We start from the raw sequence: 14,633 nt of genomic DNA, 5'->3' as shown, positions 1-14,633 counted from the left end.
ACTTCGTCTTAAGTTAGAAAACAGCAGTTTTAGTTATAAAATACCTATGAAACAATAGGGATATGACCAGTGACCAAACAGCCTTATCTTGTTTTAAAGCCAAATAACAAACGGAAGAATAGATAAGAAGCACGCAAGACCTAAACACGCAGCTTTCATCCCCGATGTTTAGGGAGCATTCAAAGGAAATGAAACATTAAAAAACACATCATTTTGCTACGATATATTTAAATGAATCAATATAAACAGTGTACAAATATAACATGTCAATCATATTAATAATAAGAAAAAACAACAGTCGTTTGGTTCTGTGCTTAGTGAGATAAAGTCCGTTATAAGATATTCAACATACTATGTCACAGGAAATTTCATCCAATATATATTTAAATCGATTATTTTTTTCTAATAGAGTACATAGACATATTTGTATTATATTGACATACGACTGACTTTGTGCATTTGATATATGTACTGTATATCTACTGTTAAAAGAAGGTAAAGATATCACAAAATTTAAACAAAAATATAAGAAGGACATTGTAGAAAACCTATCACGGCTCCAGCTTTGATGAGGAAAAAAATGATTAAGGACAGTAACTGAAAAAATCTTTAAAACATATCTGCGTCAAGCCAATTCAAGCCCTGATACACACTATTGCAAGAGGAGCGGGGCCGCCTGCTTTACGTCATTTGCGGTTGTCATGCATGTCTTCAGGGTCCATATTTACTTTCAACTCCAATCTTCAAAATTATTATGACTTTCTTTTCTAAAAAAATAGGGGTATTTAGTAGTAAAACTTTCTTTTTTACGACATGTCATCTCTTAATTTACACATATACATGTACTTATGTTACGTCTTATGAATGTTTGTAAAAAGTTCAATGGAACCAAACGAGTAAAAAACATAACTCAGTAAATGTAACATAAATCTTATTTCACCGTAAAACACCTCTCAGGGAAAATTTCACACTACGTGTCCAATACAGGGTTTTAAAATTGCTAAGGTCATTCTCAAGGATTAACTAAATATGGCCCCAATATCACGAAAATACTTAAAGCATCACCCAATCTTAAGCTCGACTCATTTTCCTACATTACAGCAAGACTGTATTCAATCTTACGAGTGTTTTAGTTTTCTTGAAAGCGCGTTCTCATTTATATGTTGACACATATCATCGCTCAATATCTTAAAAAATAGTTTAAGATCACAAAATAAACTTGAGTAATAAATAAAAAGAATAAAGCATATACAATTTTGAATCGTGTCAGGTGGTTTTGTAGTGAAATCAGTTGAGTTTAAGTATTTTTTAAGTATATCTGTGATATTTAAGCATGGCCCCTGCTTGTCGCCATTCTCAGTGATCCTGCCAGTCCTTGAGGGAGAAGGCAAACACGTTCACAGGGCCGGTGATGTTTCCCTTATGAAGGGCGTCCTGGATTAGACCTGCAATACAGGAGATAGGATATGGTGGGCAAGGTGGAGAAATCATTCACTATGCAGAACAAGTGGATGAAATAAGGTATGGTTTGGAGGTGTTAAAATCGTTCCGCACATTTAGTGTAAATTGTTTACTTTCATGCATTGACACCACTGTCAATATTCCATATATTCTACGATACATTTGAAATGTAAGTCTGTATCATTAGAATTCACCGGCAAACATTGTCAAATGAAGCCTAAAGAGAGGAAAGGGGTGAAACTTGAGGCACTTATATTAACTCCTCCCATTACAACTCATCTCCACGTACCGCTAGACCAGAGCTCGGACATCTCCGCCATGGAGTCGAATCTGCTGATGAAGATCTTGCTTTTATCTCTACATAGAGTTCCTGGCTTGAAGTACTCGCCCCTGGTCTACAAAGGGAGACAAACTGTTGTACGCGCGTTGGATGTATTGTATGTATGCATGACTATGTTTCTACCATAGATTTGGAATGATTTCATTTTCCATTAACACCAGCATCTTTATTTATAAATGAACATTGAAATACACTATAATGTAAAGTATGCGATATCGTTTAGAATAATTTTAATGCAGTAAGTGTATACCTCAATTTTAAAACACTGCTTCCGTTAAGAATAATTATGTACCTCAATTTAAAAATATGGTTTATAGTTACATATATATGACACAAGTCATCTCAAACAAAACGTATGTTTGTCATGCAACTAGGTATGAGTACATGATTATATAAGTATTGTTATGTTATTATTCACTCACAAGTGCCTTTGTCGCGGAAGCAATGAATGGGATACTGTTTGGCATGTAGCGCAGGATTGCCTGTCTGGTCTCGGCCTCGAACTGTTGAATGCTGCGCTGCTTCTCCGGATTAGCCCTGCCTGCATTCAGAATCTCAATCACCATGTACGTGTCCAAGTTCCCTGTGAAAAATAAATATATACTTTTATGAATACATATATATATAGGGTTATACACAACTGTTTTGTTGAACAAGATATTGGTGAGGTCGACATTGTCGCACGATGGCGTTCGATTATATGCGTTTGCGCTCGACGGCGTTCGGTTTTATGCTATTATTGCACGATAACGTTCGAGTATATGCTATTGTTGCACGATGGCGTTCGATTGTATGTTATTGTTGCACGATGGCGTTCGATTGTATGCTATTATTGCACGATAGCGTTCGAGTATATGCTACTGTTGCACGATGGCGTTCGAGTATATGCTATTGTTGCACGATAGCGTTCGATTGTATGCTATTATTGCACGGTAGCGTTCGAGTATATGCTACTGTTACACGATGGCGTTCGATTGTATGTTATTGTTGCACGATGGCGTTCGATTGTATGCTATTATTGCACGATAGCGTTCGAGTATTTGCTATCGTTGCACGATGGCGTTCGATTGTATGTTATTGTTGCACGATGGCGTTCGATTGTATGCTATTATTGCACGATAGCGTTCGAGTATATGCTACTGTTGCACGGTGGCGTTCGAGTATATGCTATTGTTGCACGATAGCGTTCGATTGTATGCTATTATTGCACGATAGCGTTCGAGTATATGCTACTGTTGCACGATGGCGTTCGAATATATGCTATTGTTGCACGATAGCGTTCGATTGTATGCTATTATTGCACGATAGCGTTCGAGTATATGCTACTGTTGCACGATGGCGTTCGAGTATATGCTATTGTTGCACGATGGCGTTCGAGTATATGCTTTTATTGCACGCTGGCGTTCGTATATGCTTCTATTGAACGATGGCGTTCGAGTATTTGCTATTGTTGCACGATGGCGTTCGATTGTATGTTATTGTTGCACGATGGCGTTCGATTGTATGCTTCTATTGCACGATAGCGTTCGAGTATATGCTACTGTTGCACGATGGCGTTCGAGTATGTGCTAATGTTGCACGATGGCGTTCGATTATATGTTATTGTTGCACGATGGCGTTCGAGTATTTTCTAATGTTGCACGATGGCGTTCGAGTATATGCTTTTATTGCACGATGGCGTTCCAGAATTTGCTTTATTACACGTTGGCGTTCGAGTATATGCTATTGTTGCACGATGGCGTGTTCGGTTGTATGTTATTATCGCACGATGGCGTTCGGGTGTATGCTATCTTTGTACGATGGCCTTCGATTGTTTGATTTTGTTGTCCGATGTCGTTGCACGATGGCGTTAGTGTTTGCTAGTGCTGCCCGATGGCGTTCGAGTGTGTGATATTTTCCCGATGGAGTTAAGTGTATGCAATTGTGACCAGATGGCGAGCTATCATTGCCCGAGTGTATGTTTGTGTGCACGTGTGAGCGCCTGTCCAGTCTGGTCCAAATTACCAAAGCTGGTATATACTAAATGAATGTCGTCTGAAATCTCAGACGATCAACAGAGTTGAATGTTTTGTCATTTATATATATATTGAAACATCGATATATATATATTACTGTCACCAAACAGTTCACGATTCTTAAAATTCTTACTCAGGAAAGGAGGGTTGAGCAGCGGAATGAAGTGTCCCTCCCATCCGTGCGGGGAGGGGAATCCCTCTTGTCGGAACCGATTCCGGAATGAATTTGAGAAGAAATCAAATGCCTTCTTCTCACTCGGGAACCATATCACGGCAATAGCATCGTCCACTAACTGGTGGCGACAACGGACCTGGGGTCGGGGATTCTGGTCCCGCGAGTATCGCCAGCCAGCGTCACCCTCAAGAGCGATCACCTGGAGACGATGTGGAAAGATAACATAGGTAACATAGCATACAATTTGATGGAAAGCTTTTAAAAGATGTTAAATTTCAGGTACTTTGTTTTGTAAAACGAATAACATGCAATTACGATATAACATGTAGATTAAAGTGGTCACTTAAACGTTTCTCCACTGTTTTGATACCTTCATTGTACAAATCATATATATTAATAGTAATAGTAATACGTGTATGTAAATTTCCTACGGCCGAAAAGTGTTCGATCTTAAAAGCTCTTTGATGGATATCAATAGGCATTTGCCTGACTGAAAAGATTAGTATGAATTACATATATCGATAATAAAAACTTTGCTAATTGGTGAAGGAATCATCCTTGTATCAAAGAAGGCGTATGCCACATTTATAAACGCTTTCCAACTACGTACATTGTGTTTTCTAGAGATTCCGAGGACGTATCCACCATTACTTCTGATGATCGTCTGCTGTTCCTTCAGCGACAGGTTCACTTCAGAGAAGCCGGTGTCATGGAAACGAATGATGTAAAGGCCACCAGGGGAAGGCTCAGCCTAGGGACGGGATGCAAATTTAGATATTTGCATTGCATAAGTATTGTCAAATACAATACACCTATTTTTGCAGGAGAGACTGGAAATTATATACCTGATCAAAATACTCATGAACATGTCGCGTTCAAGAGCTGTGAACAATCTAAGCTCTCTGACACAGAACTAGTTCATACCCTTAATATACTCTTTACACACATTTATATTAACTATTCAGATTTTACAAAATACATTATTGAGCAAACATACAAAAAAGGAAGTGAAAACTTACATTGCGGCTTTTTGATGTTCTGTACCATAAAGAGACTGCAAGTTGCAAAACAGACACATTTGAACACAAGAAAGAGAAACATAGATCCAGTGAAAAGACAACATTGTTTGAAAAAGGAAGACCAGGAAACAATATCATTGTAACAATAGTGCAAAAACAACAGTAAACAAAAACAAACTTGAAATATGTGAAGGTTTGAAACCATTCACAAAAAATATTGAAGTAGGAAGGTAGTTGGTGATTGAACGAGCATCTCAGACTTTGACAGTGGGACTGAAAACACTTTGAAGGGACTATTTCATGGTTTGTGAAATACACTTTTTACGGATTGTTTTATTACGAAATAAAGTATGACAAATAATTAGGAGTGTAAAAACTAAGAAACTGACAGAAGGAACCCTTCAACAATTTTGATATATGCTCAAATATTGTCTTTGAAGTTCACGATTTTGAAAAGCCTTAGTGAAGCGAGTCAGCAGTAGATTATAACGTGATTGGTTAATTGACATTATCACGCGAAGGTACCAATATATATGCAATAAATGTTTAAATATCCGTCAGCTTAGTATGAGTCCTTGTGGGCGAGTGGATAAGGTATCACACCTAGGTATGTGTTTTCAGATACATTACGGGGAAAACTCATTTTTGGTGCTAAAACATAAGCGAGTCCTTTTTAGAAAAGTCAAAATACACGAAGTCAACCACCACGTGTATGAATACATACAGCCAGCAACCAAGTGTATGAATACATTTAGCCAACAACCACGTGTATGAATACATACAACCAACAACCAAGTGTATGATAACATTCAGCCAACAACCATGTGTATGAATACATACAACCAACAACCAATTGTATGATTACATTCAGCCAACAACCAAGTGTATGAGTACATTCAGCCAACAACTACGTGTATGAATACATACAGCCAACAACCACGTGCATGAATACATTCAGCCAACAACCAGGTGTATGAATACATTCAGTCAACAACCACGTGTATGAATTCATTACAGTCAACAACCAAGTGTATGAATACATACAACCAACAACCTAGTGTATGATTACTTTCTGCCAACAACCACGTGTATGAATACATACAACCAACAACCAAGTGTATGATTACATTCAGCCAAGAACTACGTGTATGAATACATTCAGCCAACAATCACGTGTATGAATACATGCAACCAACAACCACGTGTATGAATACATTCAGCCAACAACCAAGTGTATGAGTACATTCAGCCAACAACTACGTGTATGAATACATACAGCCAACAACCAAGTGTATGAATACATTCAGCCAACAACCAGGTGTATGAATACATTCAGTCAACAACCACGTGTATGAATTCATTACAGTCAACAACCAAGTGTATAAACACATGCAACCAACAACCACGTGTATGAATACATACAGCCAATAACCACGTGTGTATACATGCAGATAACAACCACATGCATGATAACATGCAGCAAGCAACCATAACCACATGTATACATACATGAATGAATGAAACAAACACATGTATGAATACATGCACTAGTCAGCCAAGAGTATGAATTAATGAAGCGAACTTTCATATGTGTGAATATATGCAGTAAAACACGTGTATGCATCGGGTCGGCTGATAAGAGGATGAAGAAGTAGCTGACCTATTAAGTGTACCCGATTAAATATGCTGAACACAGCCAGGATGACAAGACTGGTCATATGCAGAGATATTATTTTATAAGAACAAGTGAACACCGTAGATGTCAGAAAGACATGAAGAAACCCAGCATCCGAAGATGTCAGAAAGACATGAAGAAACACAGCATCCGTAGATGTCAGAAAGACATGAAGAAACACAGCATCCGTAAATGTCAGAAAGACATGAAGAAACACAGCATCCGTAGATGTCAGAAAGACATGAAGAAACACAGCATCCGTAGATGTCAGAAAGACATGAAGAAACACAGCATCCGTAGATGTCAGAAAGACATGAAGAAACACAGCATCCGTAGATGTCAGAAAGACATGAAGAAACACAGCATCCGTAGATGTCAGAAAGACATGAAGAAACACAGCATCCGTAGATGTCAGAAAGACATGAAGAATCACATCATCCGTAGATGTCAGAAAGACATGAAGAATCACATCATCCGTAGATGTCAGAAAGACATGAAGAAACACAGCATCCGTAGATGTCAGAAAGACATGAAGAAACACAGCATCCGTAGATGTCAGAAAGACATGAAGAAACAGTGCATGAGGTCTGCCTACCGGGCCCTGCTTCCTTGGGTCATCGTAATCACGTTCGTACGTTGTCCCCTGGGTTCCATGGGCGGGAGCCATGGGGATATCATCGTTCTTTGTTGTGTAGAATGTTCATAATTTAGGTTGCAGATTTACATACATTAGATTTAAGGTTTGAAATGTTGGAAATTTACGACTTGTAGCATTGAGAGTTTAAATCAAATTTTAAATGATCGATATTTAATTTTTTGAGCACTTGAGCTTGAAATTTATTGTATAACATTTTCTGATTGTCAATTTAAGGTCGTTATAAAGTAAGTTAAACGATTAACTAAAAGCGTTATTTTTTGTGTATGATTTATTAACATGACATCCCTATTTTAAATAAATGACTCAATGAAATTTGGTCTCAATAACGCTTACATTTAAACTTTCTGTTTATACACTGAACTATTCGCTTTTATGATATGGTGTACAAACATTAAACTATAACCCACAAAGTAATACTCGTCGGGCTTCGGTTCGGGTCGTTCATCAAGATACTTCGAGTCATGGAAGTATTTGTTGATGTCCTGAATGAAAATCATAAATTAAACTATAAGATTATGGAACTAAGCACTTCATTTTACGTCATTTTGAATTTAATTAATTACCACAAAAATGTTCAGCAGCATAATTGACGCTTATTGCATTGTATAACTAACAATACATTAACATCCAGTATAATTAATTTTGTAAATCTGCATTCTTAAACGCTTAGATTATAACGTGAATGACATAAGAGCAATAAGGAAGTATGTGGATTACAGACCCTTGGTGGATACAGGCTTTGGTAGGGAGCCGTGTAGTCGTAGGTTTTAGGCTTATCCTGGAATGGAAACTAAAAAGTTGACATGATCGGGATTGATGGCGGTTGGCGTTTGTGGAGATTCAGATGAAAACATTGACAGAAAAAAGAGCTGCAGAAGTAATTAAAAGTCGCTGCTCTTACATTTCCCGTTTTTAATTGCGTCTGACTTATATAATATTTAGTACATCGCATATAACGAAGGTAAAACGAATTTTAAATCAACTGTATAGCTCTTTGTTTGTTATGGGTCTGATTACTATTTTCTTTCTTCTCTGTCAGAAAATGATTTGTTTCCTATCATAAATTTAAATAAGTGACACGTTAAGCTCGTTCAATAGACATAAGAATGTATTGGTGCACTTTAACCTTAAGGATTTTCTCTTCTTCCTCCTGCTTTTTTCGTCGCCATTCCTCCTCCTAAAATGATCGAGTATATAGTTTCAAACATGTTAAGAAGGCCTTATCTCTGAGGTCTTATCTTGACACCGGGATGGGGCATTAAACAATCTACTCGAAACATGACATGCATCAATCTGTAAGTGTATTTGCAACTCTTTTGTATCATGGAAATGACGGTAAGCAAATACGAAAGAACAAACATTGCCAAAGATATTGTACGTTCACAAAATAAATGCGTTTGAAAATATTGTTTATATAACTATTGTGAACAAATCATTGGGTATTATAATACACTGTGTACTTTCGGTTCCGCACACACTGTTTGTCAAATGTATCCAAGTGCATTCCAAACACCTTTCTGGCCTTACTTGTACAAAGAAAGTGCTTTAACACGCATCACCTTGCACGTAGTGTAGGTAATGCACCAGTCAGTTGTAACCACGGCCCCCAGGTCCGGGGAATAGCGAGGACTTTGACTTTCGGTCTAGCCAAGCCCGGGTAGAATCCCCGCCCTGCGGGGACGAACTTCTGGTAAAATCTCAAACAAATGCCCCCGCACCCCAGGGACCCTAGGTAAGGCCCATTCCGCGTTATTTTTTTGCGCGAAGACAAAACCAGCGCATTCACCCGGCACTGCGGTGCCACCTGGAAGGTAATAACACGGCCCATTTCTCCGCTTATCCACGGTACATCCCCGGACCTGGGGGGGGGGGGGGGGGCGTGGTTACAATTGACTGGTGCATAACTGTCCTGTTTGTGCGTCCATGAGCTATTTTGCCATACATATAGTGGTTCTGTGGCTATATCTTGTTGATTAAAATATATATCTTTTGTTGAATTCCGATTTGGAGAGTAGAATGGACCATACATAAACCTACTGTATTCATGGTTACCCAATGCTCAAAGTAATTTTTATTACAAGACTCCCTTAAAGACCACCTATACCGCGACTAAAAAGAAATATAATGTGTTTTGTGTTTGAGTGCTGATTGAATTCTGCGATAATTATTTTAATAATTGAAGTGATGAATAAATAAATATAAGGCCGACATAGACGTAGTATTTTCTTTACTCAAGTTAATAAAATCTTTTATAAAGACCAATAATAAGTGGTTGTGTGGAGACACTGGAAACGACCAGGTTATCTAAATGTATTTGTAAAAGATTTAATTACATCTATTGATGTTATAATATAAGTCAAATAAAGTAACACTTGACACATAATGTATTTTATGAATTTGTAAGTCCTAGTATTTTGCCAAAGTGTTGTGCCACATCAAAGTAAATCGCAAGTCAACATTTGACCATTATTTAGTGCTTATGAAATGTTTCAAGTACGGCTACTGATTATACATCAATCATATGTTTACCTAAACATGGAAAGAAGGAAAATTACTTGTACATTTGACGAAAAGAGAAAATTTGATGTTGCTGGTATCTTGGTAATATTTTCCGAATACACCAATATCTAAAAAAATGATTAAAACTTTGCATGTCCTACGAACAATTATACATCTACTCATAACATGTCAGACGACAATTCCCTCAGTCACACAACCTGTCAGACGACCATTGCTTCAGTCACACACAACCTGTCAGACGGCAACTGCCTCAGTCACACACAACCTGTCAGACGACAATTGCCTCAGTCACACACAACCTGTCAGACGACAATTGCCTCAGTCACACACAACCTGTCAGACGGCAATTGCCTCAGTCACACACAACCTGTCAGACGGCAATTGCTTCAGTCACACACAACCTGTCGGACGGCAACTGCTTCAGTCACTCACAACCTGTCAGACAACCATTGCTTCAGTCACACACAACCTGTCAGACGGCAACTGCTTCAGTCACTCACAACCTGTCAGACAACAATTACTTCAGTCACACACAACCTGTCAGACGGCCATTGCTTTAGTCACACACAACCTGTCAGACGGCAATTGCTTCAGTCACACACAACCTGTCAGACGACAATTGCTTTAGTCAGACACAACCTGTCAGACGACAATTGCTTCAGTCAGACACAACCTGTCAGACGGCAATTGCTTCAGTCACACACAACCTGTCAGACGACAATTGCTTCAGTCAGACACAACCTGTCAGACGCCCATTGCTTCAGTCTCTCACAACCTGTCAGACGACAATTGCTTCAGTCACACACAACCTGTCAGACGACAATTACTTCAGTCACACACAACCTGTCAGACAGCAATTGCTTCAGTAACACACAACCTGTCAGACGACACGGTTTCAGTATCTCACAACCTGTCAGACGACCATTGCTTTAGTCACTCACAACCTGACAGACGGCAACTGCTTTAGTCACTCACATCCTGTCACACGACAATTGCTTCAGTCACACACAGTTGTCAGACGACCATTGCTTCAGTCACACAGAACCTGTCAGACGACCATTGCTTTAATCACTCACAACCTGTAAGACGACAATTGCTTTAGTCACTCACAACCTGACAGACGGCAACTGCTTTAGTCACTCACATCCTGTCAGACGACAATCGCTTCAGTCACACACAGCCTGTCAGACGATCATTGCTTCAGTCACACACAACCTGGCAGACAACAATTGCTTTAATCACTCACAACCTGTCAGACGACAACTGCTTCAGTCACACACAACCTGTCAGACGACAATTGCTTTAATCACTCACAACCTGTCAGACGACAACTGCTTCAGTCACTCACAACCTGTCAGACGACAATTGCTTTAATCACTCACAACCTGTCAGACGGCAATTGCTTCAGTCACACACAACCTGTCAGACGACAATTGCTTTAATCACTCACAACCTGTCAGACGGCAATTGCTTCAGTCACACACAACCTGTCAGACGGCAATTGCTTCAGTCAAACATAAACATAATTTATATGATACCAAGAACTGACAATTTCACTAATGAGTAAAATTGGGTTCAATTATGTATCTGCATCACATCAGTGAGAGTGCAAGGTGTGTAATTATAACCTGTTTCCTCTGTCTGGCCTGCAGGTAGTTGTAGTCCTGGGCATACTGGGTTTGCTGAGGAATAAAGGCATTATGATAGGCTTATCATAGCAACTGTCTTACTTTTTTTAATCTTTTATTGAGCGTGAGGAAACTTACATATGTTATGCTTTTGAAATAATCCATGATAGATACTAAAAATGAATGTATATTTTTAGTGATATCTTTATTTTAATAATTTTGTTTTTGTTTCCTTATTGACTTTGTGTTAAGAATGGGATTGAGTTGGGAAATACAATCTTGTCCTAAATTTCTTACAAACTTGTATTCGTAGCTTTTAAAAAAACATATTTGAAAGAAGTGTGCTATAATTTTGATTATCTCGATCATCCTTTTTTCTGTTACGTTACTCATTTTGGTCCGTATAACATGTTCTATGATAATATGAACCCTTTCAGGGTTTGAAGTTAATACAGAAGTTAATCTGGCTAATTATACTATTCAAATTAAGTGGAAGAACTAAATCTGTAATAACAAACAGTAACGAGTAACGTCGCCATTGACATTAAGTTTCTCACCGTGGTATTTCTATACATAACAGTTTTTCTGTATAGGTGTTTGAAAATATGTGTATAAGTAATTAAAATAGTTAATAATATTTGGTTACTTTCTGTACATCCATTTAAACCGAAAGAAAATAGGTGATTGGTGATTGATTTTCTTAGGGTATGCCTCGGTTGAAATGTTTTGAGTATTTATCTCTTTAACAGCTAGAGGTGTTTTCACATGTACTTCATCATTGGATTTAATCGCTTATCGATCTGCAAATGAAAAGTTTGTTTATGAATAAGAAATCCATATGCAATTCTTCATTAATCCGGATATTAATATGAATTGAGGTATGAAAGACTTATAAGGGCGCAGAACTAATCACTCAGTACATAGAGACAGGCCTTTTCTATGTTTGATGTTCCAATGTAAACCAGCAGGGCTCGTATTTGTATTAGTTTTATTTCAAAGGCATGAATCTCATCTCTTGTTGATATGTTATATTTGTGTTGAATAAATTAGATGGTATGTCTTTAGATTACCAATGATGATTATATACAATGATGCTCATATGTATTCCGTTGTTGACGATTTGTAAAAAGAAAACAACACATATTGCAAATTCTCTCCGTAAAATTCCATTGTAACTTAAAAAGATGAGACGAAGACACCAGAACGGAACAAACCTTTCAATGATTAAAATGGGAATAGCCTTACAATCACAACCAAAGAAGAACCTCGCTTAAGCAATGCTTCTTCAACAGAATATCAAAAGCCACATCTCAAAATTGGAATGAAAGGAATGACGTTTGCAAAGAGAACTATAGTACCACAATATACTGATCACAAAATAAGAACATAATATACCGCATGACTCCTCTATAACGCAATGTTATTCATTCTTGTATTGTGAACATACCTGTTCCCTTTCGTCTTGTTTGGTCTGATATGGGACGTGTTCTCTTCTGTAGGCAGTCAAGAACTGAGGGTCGTAGTATCTATTAAATCCCCAGTACGGTTCCTCCCCGGGACCGCCTCCGCCATGGTGGGCATGGCCATACTGGTCGTTCTTGTAGTCTGGCTTATGCATCGGCTCACGATCTTGAATCTTAGCCGGCTGTGGCGGTTGGTCGCGATCTTGGTAGGGATCAGGCTGGTATCCTCGCGGTGACCCATACCCGTTTTGGTATCCGTCCTCCGCTATTGGGCCCATGCTCCCTCCGGGCCCCGCCCGACCTCTTATGGTCTCATTCTCCATCTTGACATTTTTCAGTGCCCTTTCTAATTCGTGAATCTTTGCTGAATGAACCTTATTTCGCCTATCTAACTCCTCGACCTGGCTAGATTTGTACGCCATTTTGGATTGTACTTCTCCAAATTTCACCGGAACAGTCTTGTAGCTATCATCCAAATCCTCCGCCTTTTTATCCACAGCATCAACCTTAGACTGTATATTATGTAATCCTCGCTCTAATGCAGTACATGCGCCACTGTCTATCCTTATTGCTTGAGTCTTATTATCTTGATGATTGGAAGCGTTATTTATTCCGCCACTATCGTCTTTGTTAATCGGATAAGTATTGGCGTTTTGCGTTGCGGTATTGTCCTTATAACTTTCTTTTACTGGCGGCTTAATCGGGGTATTGTTTAAGCTCTTGCGCTTTACATCAAAGCCAAACAGAGCTCCTGCATTTGTCCCAGGGTAGGAGGGAACATGGGAAGCTTTGGGTGGAACTTCAGGGTTGACCCAGGGTTTATCATTGACAAAGTTGGTGTACACTTTGTTTTGAGATTCGCCGATGTTTTTATTTGCCATAGCTGCTGTCGTCCCGTCTATGTATAAACAGTGTCACAAGAGTTTACTTAACTCTCACTTGTAATTTGTGGATTGTTAGATTACTGAGTTGCTTAAAAGGTGAGTATACTGTATAGTGCCGTTTGAAGAGAGTAGTTTCGTAGCCTTGATTTATGAAAACGATTATCAATCCTTCCAGCTTAAGGTCGCTCTATTATTAATATTAGAGTTTCTTATTCAGTCAATAATACTAATGGTATTATAGTATTCTTTTATATCGTGTGACAATACACCGCCGATTCCAATACCTAAGGCGCAATTAACGACAAGGCCATGCACAAAAAAGTAAAATTGAGTAAATTACCGTTTTTTCCTATATCCTAGATTTTCGAAATCCATTTATTCAACCAGAAAATAAATGTCCCATTTTTGGTATCCGGATTCTGGTTTTGTTTCACTTTTACCAGAAAATCATGAACCGGATGTGAAAAATGCCTTAGATAATGAACAGCAGATCTCGCGGAGACAGTTTTATTCTGGCGTTTCTATGCAGGACAAAAATCATTTTCGAATATGTTTTTTCAACAGAACTATCAATTAATTTTCCATTTAATCTTCTCATTGCAAAGAAATATATTTGTGTGGGGTTAAGGCGAAGTCATTCATGTTAGTAAAATTGATGTTGGCTTACATAAAGAGTGTCTTTGAAACCATTTCATCCCGCTTGTGAAAGAGATGAAAAGACGATTTTAATGAAGTCCCATATGCATGTGAATTAAATCAAATTCATCACATGCTATCTCTGTGATCGAGAAATAC

At 38.4% G+C, this 14,633-nt stretch overlaps 1 protein-coding gene across 2 annotated transcripts; it reads right to left on the bottom strand.

Moving 5' to 3' along the window:
- Positions 1-208: 208 nt before the first annotated feature.
- LOC128243353 (uncharacterized) lies at positions 209-14,391 on the bottom strand. Of its 2 annotated transcripts, XM_052961083.1 has the most exons (10): positions 12,939-14,391; positions 8,470-8,520; positions 8,065-8,121; positions 7,751-7,825; positions 7,281-7,367; positions 4,602-4,742; positions 3,950-4,190; positions 2,224-2,384; positions 1,751-1,856; positions 209-1,445 (listed from the first exon to the last, which is right to left on the bottom strand). In XM_052961083.1, the coding sequence occupies exons 1-10, from the start codon at positions 13,833-13,835 to the stop codon at positions 1,357-1,359; spliced, it is 1,905 nt and encodes a 634-aa protein (XP_052817043.1). In that variant the 5' UTR covers positions 13,836-14,391; the 3' UTR covers positions 209-1,356. The 2 variants fall into 2 exon arrangements, with proteins under 2 accessions (XP_052817043.1, XP_052817042.1); XM_052961082.1 differs by lacking the exons at positions 7,281-7,367; positions 7,751-7,825; positions 8,065-8,121; positions 8,470-8,520 and having other exon boundaries at positions 12,939-14,379.
- Between the last annotated feature and the right edge of the window lie 242 nt (positions 14,392-14,633).

This window comes from Mya arenaria, chromosome 8 (genome assembly GCF_026914265.1).
Source record: "Mya arenaria isolate MELC-2E11 chromosome 8, ASM2691426v1".
NCBI lineage: Eukaryota > Metazoa > Mollusca > Bivalvia > Myida > Myidae > Mya > Mya arenaria.
Note: the sequence above shows the minus strand (reverse complement) of the source record. Positions and strands in the feature narration are given on the sequence as shown.

Excerpts from the sequence above, each read along its gene's own strand:
- LOC128243353 (XM_052961083.1), bottom strand. The coding sequence starts at position 13,835 with ATGGCAAATAAAAACATCGGCGAATCTCAAAACAAAGTGTACACCAAC. Across the intron at positions 7,368-7,750 it reads AGCCCGACGAGTATTACTTT|AACGATGATATCCCCATGGC; the intron begins GTGGGTTATAGT and ends TACACAACAAAG. Across the intron at positions 1,857-2,223 it reads CTTCCGCGACAAAGGCACTT|ACCAGGGGCGAGTACTTCAA; the intron begins GTGAGTGAATAA and ends CTCCCTTTGTAG.